This window comes from Oncorhynchus tshawytscha, linkage group LG04 (genome assembly GCF_018296145.1).
Source record: "Oncorhynchus tshawytscha isolate Ot180627B linkage group LG04, Otsh_v2.0, whole genome shotgun sequence".
NCBI classification, from domain to species: domain Eukaryota; kingdom Metazoa; phylum Chordata; class Actinopteri; order Salmoniformes; family Salmonidae; genus Oncorhynchus; species Oncorhynchus tshawytscha.
This window is the reverse complement of record NC_056432.1, coordinates 19,456,807-19,483,644: the sequence shown is the minus strand read 5'-3', so window position 1 is coordinate 19,483,644 and position 26,838 is coordinate 19,456,807. Positions and strand designations below refer to the sequence as shown.

General features: G+C 41.0%; 2 protein-coding genes across 2 annotated transcripts in view; both read left to right on the top strand.

The window, feature by feature from the left end:
• The window catches only part of LOC112248190 (transmembrane channel-like protein 2-B), a 27,898-nt gene extending 21,797 nt beyond the window's left edge, over positions 1 to 6,101 (top strand). Inside the window, exon 20 of the mRNA XM_042320425.1 lies at positions 5,762 to 6,101. Coding sequence (XP_042176359.1) covers positions 5,762 to 5,988 — 227 coding nt within the window. The 3' untranslated portion in view covers positions 5,989 to 6,101. The remainder of the gene's footprint in view (positions 1 to 5,761) is intronic.
• An 11,777-nt stretch (positions 6,102 to 17,878) lies between these two features.
• Positions 17,879 to 24,995, top strand: LOC112248189 (cytochrome P450 1A1). Its single transcript, XM_024417011.2, has 7 exons — positions 17,879 to 18,030; positions 18,301 to 19,209; positions 20,830 to 20,953; positions 21,314 to 21,403; positions 22,241 to 22,364; positions 22,515 to 22,601; positions 23,457 to 24,995. Exons 2-7 carry the CDS (start codon positions 18,349 to 18,351, stop codon positions 23,737 to 23,739), a joined length of 1,569 nt encoding a protein of 522 aa, XP_024272779.1. The 5' UTR covers positions 17,879 to 18,030; positions 18,301 to 18,348; the 3' UTR covers positions 23,740 to 24,995.
• The last annotated feature ends 1,843 nt before the right edge of the window (positions 24,996 to 26,838 follow it).

Below are 26,838 nucleotides of genomic sequence, written 5' to 3'. Positions count from 1 at the left end.
AGCCCCTGTATTTGGGGAGTTTCTCCCATTCTGCTCTGCAGAACCTCTCAAGCTCTGTCAGGTTGGATGGCGAACGTTGCTGCACAGCTATTTTCAGGTCTCTCTAGAGATGTTCGATCGGGTTCAACTCCAGGCTCTGACTGGCCACTCAAGGACATGCAGAGACAGACTTGTCCCAAAGCCACTCCTGCGTTGTCTTGCCTGTGTGCTTAGGGTTCACCTTTCTGTTGGAAGGTGAACCTTCACCCCAGTCTGAGGTCCTGAGCACTCTGGATCTCTCTGTACTTTGCTCCTTTCATTTTTCACCTGATCTTGACTAGTCTCCGAGTCCCTAAAAAAACATCCCCACAGCATGATGCTGTCACCACCATGCTTCACCATAGGGATGGTGCCAGACGTGGCACTTGGCATTCAGGCCAAAGAGTTCAATCTTGGTTTCATCAGAGCAGATAATCTTGTTTCTCATGGTCTGAGAGTCTTTAGGTGCCTTTTGGCAAACTCCAAGCAGGCTGTCACGTGCCTTTTACTGAAGAGTGGCTTCTGTCTGGCCACTCAACCATAAAGGCCTGATTGGTGGAGTGCTGCAGAGATGGTTGTCCTTCTGGAAGCTTCCCCCATCTCCACAGAGGAACTCTGGAGCTCTGTCAGAATGACCATCGGGTTCTTGGTCACCTCCCTGACCAAAGCCCTTCTCCCCCAATTGCTCAGTTTGGGCGGGCGGCCAGGTCTAGGAAGAGTCTTGGTGGTTCCAAACTTCTTCCATTTTGGAACGATGGAGGCCACTGTGTTCTTGGGCACCTTCAATGCAGAAGAAATGTTTTGGTACCTTTCCCCAGATCTCTGCCTCGACACAATCCTCTTTCGAAGATTTTCAGACAATTCCTTCGACCTCATGGCTTAGTTTTTACTCTGACATGCACTGTCAACTGTGGAACCTTATATAGACAGGTGTGTGCCTTTCCAAATCATGTCCAATCAATTGAGTTTACCACAGTTGGACTCCCATCAAATTGTAGAAACAGGATGCACCTGAGCTCAATTTCGAGTCTCATAGCAAAGGGTCTGAATACTTATTTAAATAAGGTGTTTCTGTTTATTTGTGTACAAATTTGCAAAAATTTCTAAAAACCTGTTTTCACTTTGTCATGATGGGGTATTGTGTGTAAATTGCTGAGGATTTTTTTTCATTTAAGCAATTTTAGAATAAGCTGTAACTTAACAAAATGTAGAAAAGGTCAAGGGGTCTGAATACTTTCTGAAGGCACTGTATGCCTTGCCACCGTGATATATAGGCCTAAGCTCGAGAAAGTAAGAAGACACAGAGGGAGAATGAATTCAACAACACCTTTGTTTAATCACAAAAAGGAGCGCAACATCGTTCAGGTGGAGTCCACAATGCATATGCATATTGCATGTTACAAACAGTTACATGGCCTACAGGAAGGTCAATCAAGTTAATGTTTCTGAAATTTTCAGACTACTAAACAACTATTGATTTAGAACAGAGTTGTCACAAGTCGCAAAGAATATAGCACTATTTCAACTTCAACATCATCAATCAAATCACTTATGCTTAGTCTAATACACTGACAACTAGATTCCCAAAACAATTCAGTCCAATCGATGTAAGCTAAATATCAGGTGGCTGTCCATGTTACTGATTTCTGTGTGTGTGTGTGTGTGTGTGTGTGTGTGTGTGTGTGTGTGTGTGTGTGTGTGTGTGTGTGTGTGTGTGTGTGTGTGTGTGTGTGTGTGTGTGTGTGTGTGTGTGCATAAGTAGAAAAAACATGTTGACTCACCTAACTTGTTGAGAAATGCCAATGCCATCCTCCTTTCCTTCATGTTGCCAAAACGGTCTATTACCCTGTCAAACAGGACAGGACACACTTTTAGATCATGTTGTCCTAGACTCCCTGACTAAAATGCTTGCTCGCAAGCCTAACTTTCTTTCATGAGCAAAGATGAGCCAGCTAGTTAACATTAGCTTACTACATCTAGCTACATATTGAACTTCTATCCTCTCAGGCCGGGGCATAATGTATAATTTTATAGTTGGTTCCCAATCGCCGTTATAATCATTGGCCATTATGGAAAATTAAGTAAAACTACAAGTCCAAATCTCTATCTCCATCCATGGCTAATTTAGGAAAGTGCCAATTTGAACTAGCTAGCTATCCACCAGAGTACAACAACACAACGAGATGCAACAATTCAAGTTTTTTCTGTCAATGATGTTTGGCTTTTGATGTTTTACATTTGTAATATGATTGGTGTGAAGCCAAATCCAAACGGATTTCCCATGACACCTTTTTTTGGTGCGCCAAGACCGTTCACAGTTGAGCTTGCTCAGTTTAGCTAAATGCTGATTGGCTATTGCGTTTATTTAGTTTATTTTATTTTTACAGGGACAGTGCACATTATTCAACGTTTCAGTAAAAGTGCAGGTTTTAGCCAGCCGGCTAATTTTCAACCGCAGTCCCTGGGCAGGTTATTAAAAACAATTACAATATAGACAATCATTGAGCAGTGAGCACACGCAGAGCAACATAGGACAAGCAAGACATAGTATACAGACAGAGCAACATAGAACAAGCAAGACGTAGCATACAGACAGAGCAACATAGAACAAAAAACAGCAAGACAAAATTCATAAAAGCAACAAAGTGTTCCCACACCTCACAAGCTACAGACAACAGACAACATGGAGAGCGGCAACACACAGCTAGGGACCATGTTCACAAATCTGATTGACCTATAGCCATGTCTTCATGCATTTTGGGAAAGTGTGATACGTGGTGCAGTTATGTGTGTCTGATGGCAGTGTATTTCAGACATGGGAAGCTCTCACAGAGAAAGCAGATTTACTAAAGGTGCTTTTCCTTAAGGGAACTATACAGTCACCTCTCATGGCAGACCTTGTGGATCTGCAGCCGTATGTTTGGGTTTTCTGTTTAATAAAAATACTGAGTGGAGGGGGAGCCAGGCCATTAAGAACCTTGAATACAAGACATGCGTTGGTGTATTAAACAAGATTTTCCCAACTCAGGAGCTCATGCTTTCTGAAGATGTAACAGTGATGATGGCTATTGAGCTTCCTATCAAGCACTTTGAGAGCCTGTTTGTAGACAGACTGAATAGGTTTTAATGTTCTACAGCAAGCTTGGGCCCAACTAGTCAAGCAGTATGTTAAGTGGGGGAGTATCATAGATTTGAAGTACAGTTTTGCTACCTCTGTAGTCAAACAATTTTGTATAAATCGGAAATTAGCTAGGTTGAATTTGGTTATCTGAATGACCTTTTTCACATGCTTTTTAAAAGAGAGGTTGGAATCAAGTATGATGCCAAGGTACTTAAAATCAGATACCACCTGGAGCTTCTCCCCTGACACATAGACATCTGGCTCAGTAGCATCTGTTGCCCTCTTTGTGAAGAACATACAAACAATTTTTTTCACATTGAGATGCAGACACGAGTCACTGAGCCACTTTGTAACCTGGACCATTACAGTAGTGAGTTCTTGTGCAGCTTGTTGTTTGCTCTTTGCATGCACATATATCACTGTATCATCTGCATACATTTGAACATCAGACCCAGTACAGACAGAACACAGATCATTAATGTACAGGCTGAACAGGAGGGGCCCCAGTATTGACCGTTGGGGCACACCCACATCATAGCTAAGAGTGGGCGACAGCTCATTGCTCACTCTGACACACTGAGTTCTGTCTTCAAGGTATGATTTCATCCATCTCAAGGCATCAGGGGAAAAGTTGAACTTGGACAATTTTGTGATGAGAATCTCATGTTTAACAGTATCAATAGCCTTCCTTAGGTCCAGAAACACAGCCCCAACAACGCCCCCTTTGTCCATCTTGGACTTGACATTTTCCAGAAGAAAGCAGTCGGCCGTTTCTGTGGAGTGTTTCGCTCTGAAGCCAAACTGCATGGAGTGTAATGTGAAGGGGCTGTTGCTGAGGTGGGCAATCAGTTGTTCTGCTACACACTTTTCAACAAACTTTGACACCACAGGTAGTATACTAATGGGCATGTAGTTACTCACGTCAGCAGGGTCGCCCGATTTAAAGATGGCCGTTATTATGGCCGACTTCCATACCCTTGGAAACACCCCGAGACCAATAGATGTGTTGGTGACCTTAGTAATGGGGCCAATGAGTGACTCTTTGTAGTTTTTAAGAAAGGTAGAGTCCAGCCCAAACACATATTTGGCTTTAGAGTTCTTTAGTGAGCTAATCACCTTGTTCACCTTTGTCTCAGAAACCTCCCTTATGATGAAAACAGGTTGAGTGTCATTTACTAGCACTGAGCCCAAGAAACCAGTGGAGGGGTTCTGTGTCAGTACCCTGACAGAGTCAATAAAGTAGGAATTGAAGGCTATTGCTATTTTGACTGCATCCTGTGTTACATTGTTATTCATCATGATTTCTAGTCTTTTTTCAGTGTTACTATGGTCTTTCCCTGTTAACTTGTTTAGCTTCACCAATTATGTTAATAAAAAGGTTTGCCTTGGCCTGTCCGATTTCTTTCATCACCTTATTTCTCAACATGGTAAACCTACATCTGTCATGTCTATTTTTTAGAGCATAATATTGTTCTTTCATCAATTTCCAGATTTCTCCATTTAGCCAAGGAAGAGTGTTAGTGAACAGGTAGTTTAAAAGTTTCCGATAAATGTTGGACTTGTGTTTGTTACGCCTAAGCGGTTCAGTGGAATAGGGAGCGAGGTAGACTTGGCCATTATTCAGAACATTATGGTATGCTGTGTACTGTCCGCTCCCGTGGAACGGTGAACCAATGTGTTTGGTGTTGATATTCTCTGGGAGTAGACTGATTGTGTCATCCCAGCAAGGATGCACTGACATTATCAGTAGAGCAGCTATATAACTGACGATCATGGCAAAGTACTGGAGATAAAACACCTAATTGCGCTTTAACTCTTCTCATTCGTATGAGAAGCGGCACCTGCCGCACCACCCTGTCTTCCGCCCGCCATTATTAGTTTATACTTTTTTAATCAAGGGAGGCCACATGCTTGCTGGCTTCCCTTGCATTCCATGCTACTGGTGGCAACAATATCCTACTCTTTTTGACCTGACAGCATCAGATAGATGGGCTACACATACAGAGACAAAGGGGAGATGTTTGCTCGCTTGGATGCTTTCTCCGATGAGATACATTCAGCCAATTACGAATTGAAGGGAAATTCTGAAACACAGAGAGACAAAAGGCACATCATTTTATTTTTTTATTTGTTCATTTTGGTGGTGGCTGCATTATGTTATGGGTATGCTTGTCATTGGCAAGGACTAGGGAGTTAAAATAAAAAATAAAAATACATGGAATAGAGCCAAGCACAGGCAAAATCCTATAGGAAAACCTGGTTCAGTCTGCTTTCCAACAGACACTGGGAGACAAATTAACATTACAGCATGGCAATAACCGAAAACACAAGGCCAAATATACACTGGAGTTGCTTACCAAGACAACATTGACTGTTCCTGAGTGGCCTAGTTACAGTTTTGACTTAAATCAGCTTGAAACTCTATGGCAAGTAGGGTTTTTTCTCTCTTTTTTTTATGCAAAAAAATCTAAGAACATGTTTTCACTTTTTCATTTTGGGGTATTATGTGTAGGTGGGTAAGAAAAATATATATTTGATCCATTTTGAATTCAGGTTGTAACACAATAATATGTGGAATAAGTAGCTGTACATCCACCCCGTTTTTCTCTTTTGCTCTTTCAGACAACATGAGCGAGAAGGGCAGCAAATTTCCCAAGGTGGCAAAACGTCCAGGAGCAGTCAAAGTCAAGGGGGTTAACCTTCAGAAGGATGTTTCATTGGCTGCACCAAACTCCCGAGAGGCTGTGACCCGTCCCCCAGGCCCAAGGGGGCCGCCTGGAAACGCCAGAGGACCACCCCCAGGGCCGGGAAGGGGCAGAGGGAGGGGTGCACCTCCTCCTAGATGCTAATTAGGTGAAAAACAGGGTGCTAAGATGTCCACACCACCCTCACGACTCCTGTGGCGGGCCAGGCGCAGTGCACGCCAGCCAAGGTCGCCAGGTGCACGGTGTTTCCTCCGACACATTGGTGCGGCTGGCTTCTGGGTTGGATGCGCGCTGTGTTAAGAAGCAGTGCGGCTTGTTTGGGTTGTGTTTCGGAGGACGCATGGCTTTCGACCTTCGTATCTCCCGAGCCCGTACAGGAGTTGTAGCGATGAGACAAGATAGTAATTACTAACAATTGGATACCACGAAATTGGGGAGAAAAGTGGGTAAAATAAAAAAAATAAAAAAATAAAAAATAAATTTTAAAAAGCATGATTTTCAGAAATGTTAATTTAATTAAATATACTGCAACATCTGAACAATTATTTGTGAGTAAAAACTACAACAAAGGAAATGGTTTAATTTACACCATATTCATAATATTTCTATCAACTTAAGAATTCTATGTTTTTGCAACAACTCGCCATTTGGTTCCGTTTGTAGAGGATTGTGGGTAATTCAAATTTGTTAGACTTTAGAATACTTTTACACAATGTTGTATGAGTGTTTGAAGTATATTTCTACATTAGTGTTAAAGTTGAACTGAAACGCTCAAATCAACATGCAACATTGATTTACATGGCGATGTTGGGTAACCTTCAAATCAAATCAAATCAAATTTATTTATATAGCCCTTCGTACATCAGTTGATATCTCAAAGTGCTGTACAGAAACCCAGCCTAAAACCCCCAACAGCAAGCAATGCAGGTGTAGAAGAACGCAAAAACTCCCTAGAAAGTGGCTAGGAAAAGGCTATGTGGGGTGGCCACTCCTGGTTGTGCTGGGTGGAGAATGACAGGCCAAGATGTTCAAACCTAGGAAACAGAAACTGGAGCAGCAGCACGGTCAGATGGACTGGGGAACCAGGGTAGTCTATGGTCCTAGGGCTCAGGTCCTCCGAGAGAGAGAAAGAAAGAGAGAATGGCCAGTCCTCTTCTGGCTGTGCTGGGTGGAGATTTTGACAGAACATGGCCAAGATGTTCAAATGTTCATAAATGACCAGCATGGTCGTATAATAATAAGGCAGAACAGTTGAAACTGGAGCAGCAGCACGGCCAGGTGGACTGGGGACAGCAAGGAGTCATCATGTCAGGTAGTCCTGGGGCATGGTCCTAGGGCTCAGGTCCTCCGAGAGAGTGAAAGAAAGAGAGAATTAGAGAATTCACACAGGACACCGAATAGGACAGGAGAAGTACTCCAGATATAACAAACTGACCCTAGCCCCCCGACACATAAACTACTGCAGCATAAATACTGGAGGCTGAGACAAGAGGGGTCAGGAGACACTGTGGCCCCATCCGAGGACACCCCCGGACAGGGCCAAACAGGAAGGATATAACCCCACCCTCTTTGCCAAAGCACAGCCCCCACACCACTAGAGGGATATCTTCAACCACCAACTTACCATCCTGAGACAAGGCTGAGTATAGCCCACAAAGATCTCTGCCACGGCACAACCCAAGGGGGGGCTCCAACCCAGACAGGATGACCATACAGACAGGATAACCTTGTTGAACATGATGTTCTGAAAATGCTTTTAGAACTTAATATTATACTTTTTTCCAATGCCTAGCACAAGGGCCGTTCCATGTAATTTCAGCAACCCATGACACCCACCAACTCAGATTGTCCTGTCGTTAGAAACAGATAAGATTAACATTCCTGCAACATTATTTGGTTGAACTATAATTAGATCTCTGAGAAATTAAGCTAATTGATTGCACCCAAATTGACCATTTTAATTGATAGGATATCAATTAAAATCAATTGATATTCATATAATATTCAATAAATATAGTACCTTACATCAGATTTGGACAAAACTTCTTTCTAACATTGAGTAAGACATGAGGAATCCAAATAAATTGTCAAAAACCACCCACGGACCCTCCACACCAATCCCACCCTAACAATGAGTATACAATATCAGTTCTCTATGCCTGACCAGTAGTATGAAGCTGCGGCTTGGAGTATTGTTTCTTCATCTTATGTAATGTATTCTCTGAGATTTTGGTGAAGTTTTTTTCCCTTGTTTCCGAGAAATTAGTAATTGAAGTTGTTACATCCTGATTTTACCAGGTGCTGACCTAGGAGAGGCTAGCTAACGAGCTGGGCTAGAAACAACTGGCTAAACTAGTATTCAGTTGATGTTAGCTAGCTATCTAGGTGTCTGTTCTAAAAGAGTTATCTACAGACATGTAGGGTTGTTAACAGTGCCCACTAATATCAAATCAATTGCAGCTAGTAAATCCTGCACTGTAGCGAGCTATTCCGGTAATGTCACTAGCTAATCACACAGCACAGTTGTTGATCACACAGCACAGTTGATATTTTTTGTAAATGTATAGTTCATGCCATGTTACCTGGCTAGACTTGAACAGAATAGTCTTCTAAAAAGGCACGTATTTTAATATTTGTTTTATTAGTATCCTTGAAAACATTCTCAAGGCTACTAACGTGCATTGTAACATAAATATTAGTTTTCAGCAGTTGTAAGGGTAGGAATGTTGTGGGGAAATTCTTGCACAGGGACACTCGAAGTCAATCTTAAATGAATCATTATTTATTGTCAGCACACTGGAGAGGTTCCAACCAACTCAATGCACCATAGTACACATGTCAATCGGGAGCTCTTCATCAGCAGACCCAGCAGTTGTTTTATATACGCTATACACAGAAAGTTATATTTGCATGATTTAGCATAATTCATTCATCAATACCGTTTTGTTTCATTCATGCGATCGACCAATTCTGTTTCATAATATGTGACAGACCAACACCTCACGAGGTTTCTCCTCGAAGCTGAGACCTTGAAACTGAGATATCTTTCGTTTGTTCTCAAAACAAGGTCTGGGTGTACTGCCAAATTTCAGCTGCTGATAAGAGGATTTGTTCAGTCAACCACTTGCATGAACACAGAAATTGGTTTATAGAACAGAACATGAATAGAACACAGAAATTGTAACGGCTTTCTTCCTGGGAAAGAGAGGACCAAAGCGCAGCGTGGTGAGTGTTCATCTTCTTTAATAATAAATCCCAACTGAACATTTCAAATTATAAAACAACAAATGTGAAAACCGAAAACAGTCCTATCTGGTGCATAGACACAAAGACAGGAAACAATCACCCACAAACCCCAACACAAAAAAAGCTACCTAAACCTGCCTCTGATTGAGAACCATATCAGGCCAAACACAGAAACAGACAAACTAGACACACAACATAGAATGCCCACCCAGCTCACGTCCTGACCAACACTAAAACAAGGAAAACACACAAGAACTATGGTCAGAACGTGACAGAAATGAGTTATACAAAAAGCACAAACATTAAAATTCCCCTTACATTCCATCCTCTTATCACTATGTGCGATATTAATAATTACATTTTAATGTAAGCATTTTGATTTTAGCTTTTGGCCAGAGAAAAAAAAAAAAGCCAGAGAAAATGCAGAGAAAAAGCCAGAGAAAATGCAGAGCGCCAAATTCGAATAAATTACTATAAAAATCAAACTTTAATGAAATCACACGTAAGATACCAAATTAAAGCTACACTTGTTGTGAATCCAGCCAACATGTCAGATTTCAAAAAGGGTTTTCGGTGAAAGCAAACAATGCTACTATCTGAGAGTAGCACCTCCTTAACATGTTGTAAGTTTATGTGCCTCTCTGGCTGATAGGATTTTGGCAGCTATCTTGTTTTCTACTCTTCCAGAGGATGGTGAAACAGTTAGAAGCCAATTCTGGATGAGCCCCCATTTCCCCCTGTAGATGCGGACACTGAATATTGATTGAAGGTTGTTTTATTTATTTAACATATCCCAGAGAGGTTAAAAAAAGAGAGAAAACATATTTCAACCCTGCAGGCGCAAAACAAAACGCAGAAATAAAAATATAAGTCATGCCTTCTTTGACGAGCTTCTTCTGTTGGCACTCCAATATGTCCCATAAACATCACAAATGGTCCTTTTGTTCGATTAATTCCGTCGATATATATCCAAAATGTCCATTTATTTTGCACATTTGATCCAGAAAATCACCGGTTCCAACTTACGCAACGTGACTACAAAATATCTCAAACGTTACCTGTAAACTTTGCCAAAACATTTCAAACTACTTTTGTAATACAAACTTAGGTATTCTTTAAAGTAAATAATCAATCAAATTTAAGACTGGATGATCTGTGTTCAATACAGGAAGAAAACCTTTCTGGTTACATGCCTCTAACAAACAGTACACTTGAAGTGACCCTAGTTTTGAACAGGACTACTTCTTCATTACACAAAGGAAAAACCTCAACCAATTTCTAAAGACTGGTGACATCCAGTGGAAGTGGTAGGAACTGCAAGAATGTGCTTTAGAAATCTGGATTCCCAATGAAAATTTATTGAAAAGAGAGTGACCTCAAAAAAAAAAGATCTGAATGGTTTTTCCTCTGGGTTTCGCCTGCTACATAAGTTCTGTTATACTCACAGATATTATTCAAACAGTTTTAGAAACTTCAGAGTGTTTCCTATCCAAATATACTAATAATATGCATATCTTATCTTCTGGGGATGAGAAGCAGGCAGTTGAATTTGGGCATGCATTTCATCCGGACGTGAAAATACTGCCCCCTGTCACCAATAAGTTAATAACATTTCATAGGGAAGAGAGAGAGAACACATGTTATAACAGTTTCACACCAACCTTGCTAAGAATGAGATTGGGGCAAGGTTAGCCCAAGCTACAATCTAGTGTCTCTCCTCACATATTTAGGGCACAGCTCTGTCTCTAGAAGCCTTGTCTTTCCAAATCATAATTGTAATTATTGATATATTATCCAACCCAAATTTAGAATGACAGTCCTTAGTGCTTCACGTTGGTTCTATCCCTTTAATTTAAGACCCTCACTTTTCTCATCACTTGTGGTAATGACAGATTAACAGATTTTGCAGTGTGCAGACCTCCACAATCAACCTGATACCCGAAATAAACTATTTTGGTCAAGCCTAAATCAATTACGGGCACGGTTGACCACCCCCCTCGGTCCCCTGCACTCACCCTTCTTGGCATTTCTTCATGTTTTTCTTCAGATAGTGTTTCAGTTTGTCCTTTTAAGTGGATGGCCCTTGATAATGTCTCTCACCTGAGCCGCCACTGTCCTTTACTGTCCATTATGTCTTTGTCCATTTTCTTATGAGTACACCAGCCGCATGAAAGACGTTTCGACTGGATCTCTCTCCATGCTCACTCCACATGCACCCCATGTTGCACTCCTGAGAGAAAAATCAGTTGATAACTTTGACTTCTGTGTACAGGTTGCTGGCTTCGACTCAGGTCTCACGGTAAAAGTGGTGAAGGACCATGCTGAATGCCATTTTCTGCATCTTTAGCCGGTTAGAGGCGGTGTTGAGGTTCACACTGTTCATCGGCCGAATTATCTTCCATGCATCTAGATATCATCTGTTTTCACCATAACATCAAGAGATGACAGACCAGAACACCAGTTTAGTTTTGAATAACAACACACAGTTGAAGCACCCCCCCCCACCCCCCCAAATTGGCTTATACTCCCCTATCACCTTGGAGATCTCACTGAGGCATTACGGGTCAGGGAATTAGAGGGCTAATTTTTAGGGGAAAATCCTGACCATCCAGCAGACCCAAACTGGTGAGACTTGTTATTGAAGCAGGACATAAACAAAGTAAAGAAAACAACAACAGCAATACACATATATCACTTGAGATGGGGGAAATCTTCAATTCATTTGAAGTAACTTTCATCCATTACCAACATTTCTTTTTCCCTTTTACAGGCAGGCATGTGGATAAAATCAATTTACATATTTACCAAAGGGCCCCAGGGGACCGGTAATTCCCCCTTTGGACACATGACTCACATCATGAATCACGTGTCTGAAAAAACAACAACACTGGCTGTTGAATCAAAAATAAACAAATGAGAATAAATCAAATTGAATTATCTATTGATAACTCCATCAGGAAATAATTGTATCCCATAAGGTAATGGTAAAATAGACTAGAGACAGCTTTCTCTCTCTGTCCTTCTTGCAGGTCGAATCACACATAGGGCTATTGATAAATTATAAACATCTTCTTAATTATTTGGTTTTACATAGCCCATAAAAAAACGTATCCTGTCTTCCTAGTAGGGGTGATCAGGCCTCACCAGGAAGTCAGAACAGAGGTCAGAGGTCAGTCAGCCCTTTTAAGTGAGAGTTTGTTTCCCTGTACCTCAGACATTATTTAAAGATATTTCAAACATTTCAAACATTGTGTGTATCAGGTTTACATTGGGTTTTTCAGTACATTTCTTCTAATCAAGAGAATTTACATGTACGCAATCAAAACTCGGACAATAGAAACTTTCAGTTGTATACAGCATCCTTTCTAACCCGTGAAAAACCCACTAAAACAAAATAAAAAGACCCCATACTCCTAAATCAAACAGAGTACGAACCACTAACAAATATACATTAACGGGTGGGTTGTGTGTGGATGCTGGCATGTGTGTGGCAAAAATTGTAGGGTAAACACAAACAACATGGCCAGGCCTTGCTTCATTTTGGAGGACCCTTAAAACTTTTAACTGCTCTCCCAAGGCACCTGCCACAGGAAGTCCTTTCAAAGGGAGAGATACAGAATCATTGATAAACATGAAAAGAAAACTTGGTACCGGAAATTCCATCAGTCCTGGAAGAAATCAAATAAACATGTACTTAGTTTCACTGTGCTACATTTGAATCAGTCCTAAAAATTCTTAATCATTAATCGAATTTACTGCTCTCTTGTAATCTTAATATTTTTGACCTGTTGCGTTGACATACAATTATTTACAAACTGTCCCAAATTTCCCCACTGTGCCTCTCACAGCCTTTTTGAGTTCAGTGTGTACTGGCAGCGACCTATTGTTCCATAGGAATGTTATCTCTAATCCAAACAACAGATGACATAAACACGAGAGCAATGGACCAAGCCTTGAAGAGTGAGCAGCCTCTAATTTGATATCAGGCCCAATGCTCAATCCCTCTGTTTTACTCCTTCAAATTACTACATTATTACATTATTGGATTGCTATCTGAAAGCCAATAACCAGTCTTTGTTACTTTCACTAGTCTCCATCTGTCTCCAATCTGTTTTCTTCAACTAGGACTCCCTTATTCCCAATGGGAATACCTCATCACTACTGCTTAAACACACAGATCACTCTCAAACCACAATTAGCTTTTCCCCCTATTGCAAGGGTTAAGACAAAACAAAAACAAACATGATAACTTTCTCCATATTGGATAGCATTGTTTTCATTTTAGTATACCTTCAAAAAGTGACTCTATGTTGTTATTTCCAATCTATGTTGGATATTCTTCAATATTTATTAAATGTCTATTATTTTAAGATTCATATGTAATTCCTTGGAGGGATCATTTTGTATTAACTGGGTTGCACTGTCTCCGTCCCCAGGAGATGTCGCACTTGGTCCATAATAAATGTGGCACCTGAGATAACAGGGAAACAGGTGCAGTATCCATTTTGCCTACTCACGAATTGGTTTAGAATGTCATCATTTGGGATATTAAAAAAACTCCATCGGGAGTACAATAGATTGGAGCCTTTTAAGTTTAGTTAACAGAAAATCATGTTCAACATTAATTGGTTCTATTTGACAGGGTATGGTTGTATTTCAAAATGCATTACCAGGGTGGAGGAAATCTTCTAAGTGTTTATTAGCTCTATTGGTTAGGGGTAGGTCAATGCCTTAAATCTTATAATTTCTCAAATATTCCATAAAGGGACCACTCTGAACATTCTTCAGAATACTTTGTCTCTCAGAACTCAGGATAAGACCAAGATGTAGACAGCTAGAGTCCCGTATGTTTATTGACCCAAACAGGGGGCAGGCAAAAGACAGGTCAAAGGCAGGCAGATGTCTGTAATCCAGGGCAAAATCAATAAGGTACAGAACAGCAGGCAGGCTCGGGCTCAGGACAGGCAGAAACAGGAGACAAGGGGCTGTGAGACATAGGTTTATTCCCAGAGACATGAAAAGTGGAATGAATACGGATGGTATGGGGCAACAGAAGAGAAACAGCAGAGGGGCTAATGATCTTGGAGATGGTGAAAGAGACAATGAAGCAGGGGTGAAGTTTGCGGGACTCCACCCGGCCGTTGGACTGGTGGTGGAACCCGGAGGACAGGCTAGCCGACGACCCAATGAGTGTGCAGAATGCCTTCCAGAACCGGGACGAGAACTGAGGACCCTGGTCGTAGACCACATCCACTGGCAGTCCATGGATCCGGATTACGTGCTGGCCAGTTCGTACTATCACGTTTCAGGTAAGACCCAGATGCAGACCGTGTCGAAGTAACAAAAGATTATTACTAGTACAGGGGCAGGCAAAACGACAGGTCAAGGGCAGGTAGAGGTCAGTAATCCAGATAGGATGCAAAAGGTCCAGAACGGCAGGCAGTCTCAGGGTAGAATGGTAGAATGGTCAAAAGGCAGAATGGTCAAAACCGGGAAAAGCTAGTAAACAGGAACTAGAACAGACAGGAGCAAGGGGAAAAATGCCGGTACGTTTCACAAAACAAAACGAACTGGCAACAGACAAATAGAGAACACAGGTATAAATACACTGGGGATAATGGGGAAGATAGACGACACCTGGAGGGGGGTGGAGACAAGCACAAAGACAGGTGAAACAGATCAGGGTGTGACACCTTAGGTGTAAAATAGTAAATAATGCTACTTCTCAGAAAGTTGGAAACTGTCAAAAGGAGTAAAACTATCGGCATATCTATTTATTATGGCCATCGAAATGTTAGCTATTAAAATCAGATCCAACAATAATATCAAGAGATTAGAAATACATGACTTAAAAACAAAGATTATTCATGTTTTCTTTTAAATCCACAACTTGGATCCCTCCACAGCTTCATAGAGGATCTAGATAAATGTTCTAACCTCTCTGGATTACAACCAAATGATGGTAAGTGTACTTACTATATTTCATATTGGGTCACTAAAAAATAAAACTTTTACATTGTCATGTAGTTTACCAATAAAATGGTGTGATGGTGATGTGGATATACTTGGTATACATATCCCGAAAGAAAGAAATGATCTCATTCAAAACATTTTAATAGAAAGTTAGCAAAAATAGATAAGATCTTGCTACCGTGGAAAGGCAAATACCTTTCTATTTGTTTAAAAAAATCACCCTGACAAACTCTTTAGTCATATCCTAGTTTAACAATTTGCTTATGGTCTTGCCTCCACCTAGTGAACAGTTTTTAAAATTATATGAGAAAAAAAATATTACATTTTATTTGGAATGGCAAGCCAGACAAAATTAAACGGGCCTATTTATATAATGAATATGAATTCGGAGGGCAGAAAAGCATTGGTCCTCTCACTAAAGGCTTCAGTCATGCAAAAGTTATACTTAAATCCAAACTTGTTCTCTAGAAAATTTGTAAGAATGTCTCACCCTATGTTCAAGAAAGACCTTTTCCCCTTTATTCAGTTTACAACCTCTCACTATCAGTTATTTGAAAAGGAAATCATCTCCCAAATATCGCTAATTTTAAAACAATCCATAGAAAGTTGGTTGCAATTTCAATTTAATCCACCAATAAAGACAGACAAATAATACAAAAATATTGTGTTTAAACTCAAATATACCAATTGATTAAAAAACATTATTCTTTAAAAAAATGTTTAAAAAAGGTATAATCTTCGCAAATGATATCATAATTATAACTGGTGGAGTTATGTCATACTGTACATGCAGCTAACAAAAAAAATGGAAATGTCTGCTCTACCCAAAATTACAACCAACTAATTGCAGCATTACTGGAAAAATGGAAGAGGGAAGTGGACAGGGGAAAAGGACCATAATTGGTTAAAGAAAATCATGATCAATAAGAACGTATACCAGCTTAATTTAAAGACCAAAAAATTGACAGCCATGCCACATAGATTGCAAAATATTTGGGAAGAGATTTTTGACACGGTTCATGAACTGTTACGCAAAACAACGCCGGATTTCAAACTTAGAATTTGTAAATTATTATACAACATTTTTGCAACCAATAGAATGTTATTTATATGGTGGATACAACCTTCCCAGCTATGCAGATTTTGCTGCAAAGAGGCAGAATCATTAGATCATTTTGGTACTGTCCATATGCAGCTTGTTTTTGGTCACAGGTCCAGGAATCGCTGAAGAATTGCAATATTTACCTGGAGCTAACCCTGCAGATAGCACTACTGGGCGATTTGAAAATTCATAGTCAATCAATCAATATATGATATAATAATACTTTATATTTTCACTCCTGCATCATCTTGGCTGTGTGCTTAGGGTCATTGTCCTTTTGGAAGGTGAACCTTCGCACCAGTCTGAGGTCCTGAGCGCTCTGGAGCAGGTTTCATCAAGGATCTCTCTGTACTTTTCTCTGTTCATCTTTCCCTTGATCCTGACTAGATTCCCAGTCCCTGCCACTGACAAACATTCCCATAGCATGATGCTGCCACCACCATGTTTCACTGTACGGATGGTGCCAGGTTTTCTCCAGACCTGACTCTTGGCATTCAGGCAAAAGAGTTCAATCTTGGTTTCATCAGACAGGAGAATCTTGTTTCTCATGGTCTGAAAGTCCTTTAGGTTCCTTTTGGCAAAGTCTAAGTGGTCTGTCATGTGCCTTTTACTGAGGAGTGGCTTTTGTCTAGCCACTCAACCATAAAGGCCTGATTGGTGGAGTGCTGCAGACATTGTTTGGTACCCTTCCCAAGATCTTTGCCTCGACACAATGATGTCTCAGAGCTCTACGGACAATTCCTTCGACCTCATGGCTTGGTTTTTGCACTGACATGCACTGTCAACTGTGGGACCTTATACCTGTATATGTGTGCCTTTCCAAATCATGTCCAATCATTTGAATTTGCCACAGGTGAAATCCAGTCAAGTTGTAGAAACATCTCAAGGATGGGTGCACCTGAGCTCAATTTTGAGTCTCATAGCAAAGGGTCTGAATACTTATGTAAATAAGGTATTTCTGTTTTTATTTTCTAAAAACCTGTTTTGGCTTTGTCATTATGGGCTATTGTGTGTAGATTCATGAGGGGAAATGTATTTATTTAATTTTAGATTAAGGCTGTAACGTAACAAAATGTGGAACAAGGGTCGGTGTCTGAATACTTTCCGAATGCACTTTATGGTCCAATTCCCTTGTGGCATATCTATGCCTGAATATCCTGTCTGTGGAAGTGGGAGAGAGAAGAGGGAGAGAGAGGGAGAGAGAAGAGGTTAATTTAAAGGGAAGGGGAAAATATGAAGACAGGTTTAATGGAGGGGGGAGAGAGAGGGGAGAGACAGAGGGAGAGGTTGAAGAAGGGAGGTGGAAAGAGAGAGATCGACAGGAGGGAAAAGGAGATTAAAAAGAGAGAGAGAGCAAGAGAGGAGTGTATATTTTCTGTGAGGCCTTTCTCTATGTATCCATATTGTGATGCTAATCTTCTCCCATTGAATGCAATGTTTTCACTTAGGCATCAACTCCTAAAAAGCTCATATTTTCCCATTGACTGCAATGTACTGAGATTATCATCCTCCCTGGTGAGACTCATCTTTTTCCATTAACTGCATTGTATTGAGGAAACATCAGCTACTGTGACATTTTATCTTTTTGCAAAAATGTGCCAGGGTGACATTTTCAGGCTGATAATGGGCTGGGATGCTAGATCAAGCTCTATGGAGTTGTTCAATTGAATGCTCACCAGTTTGCAGTGTCTGCTTAAATAGGCTGATCTTGTCGCTGCCTCTCATGGCACTTGGCCCTGCCTAGCGCCGGTCCTCTTGCAAAGTGTATCCAGTTTTGCGTCCTCTGGCAATTTGCATTGCGGTAGGTCAAACTGAACTCATTAGAAGAGTCTCCAACTTAAGAGAACTTTCATTGCTCGGGTCTGGTGAGTAACATATCATTGTCTTTTGGTTGTTATCAAATTTATGCATTGACTACTTGTTCAACAAAAGTAGGCTACATGTTGGTAGTTCATTGGGAGATACCACATTATTTTCTTACTGCCATAAAATCATAGATTGTTATTTCTGTGAAATTAAAACCTAAGCAGTTGTGTTCTCATACAGGACTAATCTGAACAGATTATCTTTTTTTTTTTTTTTTTTTTTCATGTTTATGAAAGTGATAAAGTATTTGTTTTCACTCTCTCTTCCAGATTCTTAGTGCTTCTGTCCTGGCTGGCTCTCAGCTCTCAGACGGCAATATGAGGCTGACATTTGGGATATTCCCCAAGGATGGCCTCAGTATGTCCCTCTCCGGAGTCACCATGGCTCTCTGTACCCTCACCCTGCTTCTAGTGGCTCTCAGGGGCCGCAAGCGAGAGGGTGCGGGACACCCCAAAGGCACCCTGCCACCAGGGCCGACCCCCTGGCCCCTGGTGGGTAACCTGTTCCAGATGGGCGACCAGATCCACCTGTCCCTGACGCAGCTCCGGCTGCAGTACGGAGACGTCTTCCAGATGCGTATGGGCTCCCTTGTTGTGGTGGTGCTTAGCGGCTATGCCACCATTAGGCAGGCGCTGGTTCGGCAGGGCGAGGCTTTCGCTGGACGCCCTGACCTCTTCACCTTCTCTGCCGTGGCCAATGGCACCAGCATGACCTTCAGTGAGAAGTATGGCCCCGCCTGGGTGCTCCACAAGAAGCTCTGCAAGAACGCCCTACGCTCCTTCTCGCAGGCAGAGTCGCGGGGTCCCGACACCACCTGTCTGCTAGAGGAGCACGTGTGCGCTGAGGCAGCTGGGATGGTGGAGGCCATTTGGGAGCTATCAGAGGCGAGCGAGGGGCTAGGTCTGGACCCTGTGGTCCCGCTGGTTACGTCGGTGGCCAATGTGGTGTGTGCTCTGTGTTTCGGGAAGAGGTATGACTACAATGACAAAGAGTTCCTCACTATTGTGCACATCAACAACGAGGTGTTGCGGATCTTCGCTGCAGGCAACATGGCCGACTTCTTCCCTGTGTTCCGCTACCTGCCGAGCCCGTCCCTGCGTAAGATGGTCCAGCACATCAGCAGAATGAACAGCTTCATGGAACACAACATCGAGGAGCACCTGGAGACCTTTGACAAGGTTTGAGCCACACCTGGGTCATGCAAATTAGAGCACGCCACAGAAAACATTTATAGTTTTTCAGTGGAAAATTTAAAATGAGCTTGAGGTAGAGGTAAGATATGTTGATACATGTGCTATTAAAACTATTGCATAGAGGCATATATTCTGTAATGTGTATTCACTGAAACAGAAAGTTGACGGCAATCCTTTTTGCAGACATCAACTTGTAGAGAAATCTCTATTATAATATGACATTTAGGCTGAACTTGGTAGATAAGTAAACTGTTACAAAGATATGATCTGTGCAATCAGATTCTGGTACAGAGGCACAGAAAACCAGCCAGTCATTGAGGGATCTGTTTCATTGCTAGAGGGATAGACAGAGAGAAGGAATAAAGCAGGTGGGAAAGAAAGGAAGAGATGGGATAGAGGGAGATATAGCGTGAGCAGAGGTAGATTAGGTAGAAAGGAAAGTTCCTTTTTGGAAAGCATGTTTTTGCTTGTGATTTTAGGTTACATATAACAGTTTGTATATTACAGTAGGGAATACATTGAACAGATAGTTATTAGAAATATTGAAATAGTTGAGCTACAATATAAGAGACCTGTACTCTAGGTAGGAGGACAGGCCAGACCAGGCTTATATATATCGGGTGAGGCTAAAGTGAACCTTTGTTCTTGCGCAGGGGCTAAAATGGTCGCACGCTCTCTTTAATGAGGAATTATCAATCTGGTGGAAGACACATGCTCACATGTTTTCTAGAAGATGCTGTCATTTACTGCCAGTCTCACTCTCACAATTTGATGGTACATTTGATTGGTGGGTTGTATGTTAGGGTTTTGTGAATTTGAAAGGATTACATTTAATTTGAAATCAGTATTTGGAATATGACACAGATATAACCTGGAGTGGCTAGGTTAGGACTCCCCCTGCACATGTATAGGCTTACTTAGAGAGACATAACATATAAGCCTTATTATTAGACATTATAAGGGCTCATACAGTACCAGCCAAAAGTTTGGACACAAAATCAAATCAAATTTTATTTGTCACATACACATGGTTAGCAGATGTTAATGCGAGTGTAGCGAAATGCTTGTGCTTATAGATCCGGATGAAGTCATTCAAGGGTTTTTCTTTATTTTTAGTATTTTCTACATTGCAGAATAATAGCAAAGACATAAAAACTACAAAATAACACATATGGAATCATGTAGTAACCCAAAAAGTGTTAAACTGTGCACAGTACTACATGGAACTCTATTCCACATCAGGTAACTGATGCAAGCAGTAGAATCAGATTTAAAAAACAACAAAAATACACCTTATGGAACAGCGGGGACTAGGCACACAAGTGCTAGTATACGCACTCTACACACATGTACATTGTAGTATGGTGGTATTATACATTTTTTATTGTAGATATGTAGTGGTGTAATAGTGTTATATGATGTACTGTTTTATCTTTTGTTTTCTATGCAATGTAATTGTCTTAATGTGTTTGAAACACAGGAAGAGTAGCTGCTGCCTTGGCAGCAGATAATGGTGATCCCTAATAAATACAACAAAGCTGCAGGTATTAAGTAGAGTGTAAAGTAAAGTGTTAACTAAAGCTGTGATGATGTGTGTGTTTCCAGGACTGTATACGTGACATCACAGATGCTCTGATTGCCCTTTGTGAGGATCGTCAAGAGGATGAAGACACCGCAGTGCTGTCCAACTCCCAGATCATACACACTGTCATCGACATCTTTGGAGCAGGTGAGAGAGATGGAACAGAGAAGTTTGGCAACAAATGATTTGAAGCTCTGCTTATAAACAGCATATTAACACTAGGCTATTACACAGTACGTTCATTCTTGACAAGAAGTTTATAAATAGACCTTGGTATGATGGCTATTTCAGGGCTGTGGCTGTAGTATGTTTGCTGAGACTCGATTTCCAAATCCAGATGTCTTTTTCTTCTGGACGATCACCATTCCCAGCAGTGATGGGTTGAACAATACGTTTGAACAGACCAACTCTAGAGCAACTTAATTCATTTGGCGTTCATAGCATAGATACGACGGTGATAACGACGATTGCAACTAACGTTACATATTCGTTTTTTTTACATTACAGGATTTGATACCATCATAGCTGGTTTACAGTGGAGCCTCTTATACCTCATCAAGTTTCCTGACATCCAGGTCAAAATACACCAGGAGATTGGTACTGTACATCCTCTGTGTTGTAATAATTCTTCCTGTATGACTAAACAGTACTTTTCCTATAGAAAACTGTAATACTGTACTGTCTGCCCTTGTAGCGCTAAATTGACTTCTTGTCTCTTTATACTTAGTCTCTTTGTACGCCTGCTTGTGTGTCTGCTTTACTTGTTAAGAATAATCACTTTGTTTTATAAAAATAGGTGAGAGTTCAGGTGTTTTATGAATGTAAGTACTTCCTGTGTTGTCAAATAGCACATCCTAATGAGCAGAGTCTCCTACAGTACCAGCCAGTTTGCCAGTTTGATAGGCCGTCTGTGCAGTTCCACACAATGATCTAATCTTTGAGAGATGTGTCCCCCCACCCTACCCCCCCATTCCGTCCTCAATGGCTAGAGACCATTGCTCGCCATGGTAACACGCAAAAGGTCATGAATTCACCAACGCCGGAGCTATTTTTGAAGTGGGCTGAGAAAACTGGTACAGTATGTTCAGTAAGCACGATTCATTCACAGAGACAGAGAGAGAGAGAAGAGAGAGAGAGATTTTGGATACTTGGACAGTCTACTCTGACAGGAACAAAGGGGATCACACGCAGGGGTATTGCACCATACGAGAATCAAGCCACACAAATCATCCCCTTACTTGTGAATGGAAATGTAAGACTAGATGGCAATAATCCAATCGTCTTTCTTTTTTCCTTGGTCTCACTTTTTCTGATTGCCTCTGTAATGTCGCTGATCCTTTTCTCTTTTTTCCACTTTCAGGTACATTATTTTATTGTCACTTTCTTCGAGGTATTTTGATTGCGACTGTATGTTTTTGCCTTTCTCTGGTTCAGACGACCACATTGGCCCAGCCAGACTACCTCGGTTTGAAGACAAGCCCAAGATGCCTTTTACTGAGTCCTTCTTATATGAGGTGTTCCGTCACACATCCTATGTCCCTTTCACCATACCACACTGGTGAGGCTCTGATAACAGGCACTGTAACAATTTGTAATATTTACATCTGCATGGTGCTTGTCTCTTAGCACGTTCAGGTCAAAGCGTTATCTCAGGGAAAGTTGATATTTACACAATCTTTTTTTCCCCCCATGCTTTTCATCCCTTAAGCACCACACAAAACATCACACTCAATGGATACTTCATTCCAAAGGACACCTGTGTCTTCATCAATCAGTATCAGGTTAATCACGACATGTGAGTGTTATCTGTAAGTGTTTTAAAGCACACATCTCAATTTATGTTACATTTTAGTCCTTTGTGCAGTGTTGGGGAAGTTACTCTGAAAGTATAGCTGGCCAAGTTACCAATTACTTCAGAATGGAAGAGGTTAAGCTACAGTAAAGCTACCCTTAAGAAACATATTGTTTAGTTATCTGAAGTTACTTTGGAAAAGTAGTTCACTACATCCAAACTACTTCGTGAAGATTTATCATATCTAAATCTGAAATGTCATAGACTACAAATTGCAAGAACAGATCACTCTGGAGTCAGATTTTATCTAATTTTAGATGTTAACAGATTGTGTAATTTAGCCTATTAAACAAAAAAACTATATTTTAAGTGAGAATTTAACAGGTCTGATGCTGAAAAAGAAAGAAAATTCTTGCCTAATTCCATTCTCTTTTTTAAAAAAGTAGCGTGTAGTTCCAGTAGTTATAGCTACACCACTACATGGTAAAAAAGTAAATAACTGCTGAAAACATTACCTAGATTTGAATTGAGTTAAACTACCACCAAGCTACTGCAAAATGTAGTTAAATTACTTGTTGAACTACATGTAGTTCACTCCTCCCCAACACTGAGGAGGTGACATCACCTTTTGGAGATGTCAGCTCTCTCACAATCTATTTGCATGTGTTTGAGTGTTCAACTGGTCTTGGTCATGTCCACTAGGCACCAACCAGCAGGGAAGGACTGAAGTGAGGGATTGACTATCTGGACTCTGCTCATTTTTGTTTCCAAGTTACGAAAAGTTTTCCTTTGTGTGCTCTAATGAACACAACCCTGTTGTGGTTGTGAATGGTTGGATGTCATTTTCCTCATTTGTAGAGATCTGTGGGGTGACCCAGACGTGTTCTGCCCCGAGCGCTTCCTGGGTAAAGAGGGACAACTCAACAAAGACCTGACAGAGAAGGTCATGATCTTCGGGATGGGGAAAAGGCGTTGCCTGGGTGATGGGTTCGCCCGGTTGGAGATGTTTGTATTCCTGACCACACTGCTCCATCGGCTGTGTATCGAGAATGTTCCGGGACAGGAGCTGGACCTCAGTACCGACTTTGGGCTCACCATGAAGCCCCGCCCCTACAGGATCAGTGTCTCGTCACGCCTCTAGATCTGTCCTGTCCGTTAAGCCATACGGCACCAACTACAATAAGGCTACAACTGGCTTGACTGGGCAAGACCTTGCCCACATCATCATAACGCACAGAAACCATGGATACTCAGACACCAAAACATATTTACTATACAGACTGAACACAACATCTTTACCTGGCAGTGGTGTCATTACCACGGTAAACACAAACACAGTTCCTAGCTGTGAAGAGTCAAGACAGAGTTAAGCCGGTACAAAGTGTGCAATAGTATTAAGTAGCCATAACCACGGATTTGTTCACATCCATTTCCTCATTGGTCATCAAATGGATTGATATTTCCCTAGAAGTTGTTAAGATTTTAGTTGAAGTATGTTATATCCTATTGTAGATATTTAAGATAAACCTGTTCTATACGTAACTTTAGCATTTTTATGATATCTCAGTATGCATGTAATGTTATATATCTATGCCTATTGGAAAACAGTATTGGTACAGGGCCATTCCCAGTATTATTTGAACTATTAGGGACAGTGATTGGTCCTTCCACCTTCATCAAGTGAAACATTATTACAAATGCCTTTTATTAATATCCTTATCTGTAGTCATTAATTCAACTAAACGCTTAGGGAGGGAGAGAGGAAGTGTTGTTTTATATAAGTGATCAGAGCCTTGGGCACTATGCAGCGTTCACTCGGTTCATTACTACTCAACGTACACCCCACCATTCATCTGTAACTCCGGGGTTTTAAGAGAAGATCTCTTTCTCACTTTCTCTCTCCTTTCCCATTCCTACTGTAAGTAGTTGCCGGTGATACTCTGAGATCAAGGAGATTCACCTTTTTTTAAATATATATTTTTTAAATATTAGACAGTCTTTGGATTGTACCAGACTTCTTTCAGAGGTTAAGATGAAAGATGAGACACATCTGTAAAATTCAAATGTTGATGCTGTGATGTTCTATTTTATGAGATAAAACTATCACTGAAAAGCCATAACTATAAGTGTTTGAATGAGATATGTTTCTTACATTATTGTAACTTGATTGCCAGTATATGTTCCCAGAAGAATTCCCCAAATGTCACAGCAGTGAAGCCATTTGAGAGACATGTCTTTATTCAGACGACAATACACCCCTCTTTGAAATCCGATATTAATGATGTCTGTTAACACGTGTCTTGTGAAAATTACATTTTTTCATTTGTTAGTCTTTTTTGTCTTAATTTAGCATCTGAAAAGTGTGACTGAGAATAAAAACTGATGGAAGTTTGTGTATGTATGTGTTATTCTTTGTTTGTTTTAGTTTTATTTTGGTCACAATCACTGGCATTCTCTCCAGAATTAAAGGTACAATCCTTAATTCGTGTTTCAGCCAAACGGCAGCCCTACCCACTTGGTTTGGTACAAAGCTGTGGGATGGGACTGGAGATATGTGGCCACTTTCAAATTCATAGATTGAGATAAAATATATATATAATTTTAAACACATTTCTAAGCTATGCACTGTTTACAAAGACTGATTCTTGAAGAATTGCCTAACTGCCTAAACCCAAGTGAAACCAAAATAAACTTGATTTACTCCATTGTTTGTAAATATGTAATTGTAAACAAAGATTGTATAGCTTCAAAGCATCTCATGGTTGATTAGTCCTTGCATCCAAAGCTCTGTCTATGAATTTGAGTGGTTACATCTCTCCTGCCCCATCCCTCAACTGTTTACCAAAACAGGTGGTGGGGCGGCCGTTTTACAAAACTCAGACTGTGGATTTTTTTGAACCTTTATTTAACTAGGCAAGTCAGTTAAGAACAAATTGTTACTTACAGTGTGTTAACTGCCTTGTTCAGGGGTAGAATGATAGATTTTTATCTTATCAGCTCAGGGATTCGATCCAGCAACCTTTTGGTTGCTGGCCCAATTCCTCTAATCACTAGGCTACCCAGATTGAATACAGTTGTATAAGCTCAAGTACTTTATAAATCAATTAAATTAATTCCAATTTGAACTGGTTTAATGTTAAGGCTCCATGCCATCTCTTACATGATAGATCCTGTTACAGTATATGAGCCATATGAGAAACTAATGAGCATGATTGGAATGAAGAATGGACTCAACTCAACTTTAGACCACTTTCAAGGTGAACATATCAGAAAAAAATAACTTTCAATTCAATTTGGACAAAGAAAGGCTCTCAAACATTTGACCCTAAGTGAGTTTTAACCACATTCCTCAGGCCTCAGTATAGAGGCACCAGTGGCGACCCATCAGTGGCGACCTGTTTAGCTAAAGAAAAATGTTATTTTGGCATTAATACGTGTCACAGTTTGCAAACAATGTAAAAAAAAAAATTGAGTTAATAAGGTTGAATACAAACATGGTCTCTTTATTGCTTTCTTGAGTAAAGCATCTCCAAAATGTAGGTGTTTCAGCCTAGCTCAGTGGTTTCTGTGGTGGAGGGTAGCCAGTGGAAAATACAGAGCGTAGGGTTTGGTAAACTTCTCTAGTTGCGCCGTGATTGGCTCAGTGTTCTGTCAATCATGGGGACACTACGTCACCGCAAAATCTACAGGGAGAGCTTGAAAGTTCAAGCCCCCTTGGGTGATGCCATCTATTTACAGATGAGCTATGTACAGGTGCAGTGATCTGTGAGCTGCTCTGACAGCTGGTGCTTAAAGCTAGTGAGGGAGGTAAGAGTCTCCAGCTTCAGAGATTTTTGCAGTTCGTTCCAGTCATTGGCAGCAGAGAATTGGAAGGAGAGGCGGCCAAAGGAAGAATTGGCTTTGGGGGATGACCAGTGACATTTACCTGCTGGAGCCCGTGCTACAGGTGGGTGCTGCTATGTTGACCAGTGAGCTGAGAGAAGGCAGGGCTTTACCTAGCAGAGACTTGTAGATGACCTGGAGCCAGTGGGTTTGGCGATGAGTATGAAGCGAGGGCCAGCCAATGAGATCATACAGGTTGCAGTGGTGGGTAGTATATGGGGTTTTGGTGACAAAACAGAAGGCTCTGTGATAGACTGCATCCAATTTGTTGAATAGAGTGTTGGAGGCTATTTTGTAAATGACATCGCCGAAGTCGAGGATCGGTAGGATGGTCAGTTTTACGAGGGTCTGTTTGGCA

Excerpts from the sequence above, each read along its gene's own strand:
- LOC112248189 (XM_024417011.2), top strand. The coding sequence starts at position 18,349 with ATGAGGCTGACATTTGGGATATTCCCCAAGGATGGCCTCAGTATGTCC. Across the intron at positions 19,210-20,829 it reads ACCTGGAGACCTTTGACAAG|GACTGTATACGTGACATCAC; the intron begins GTTTGAGCCACA and ends GTGTGTTTCCAG. Across the intron at positions 20,954-21,313 it reads CATCGACATCTTTGGAGCAG|GATTTGATACCATCATAGCT; the intron begins GTGAGAGAGATG and ends TTTACATTACAG.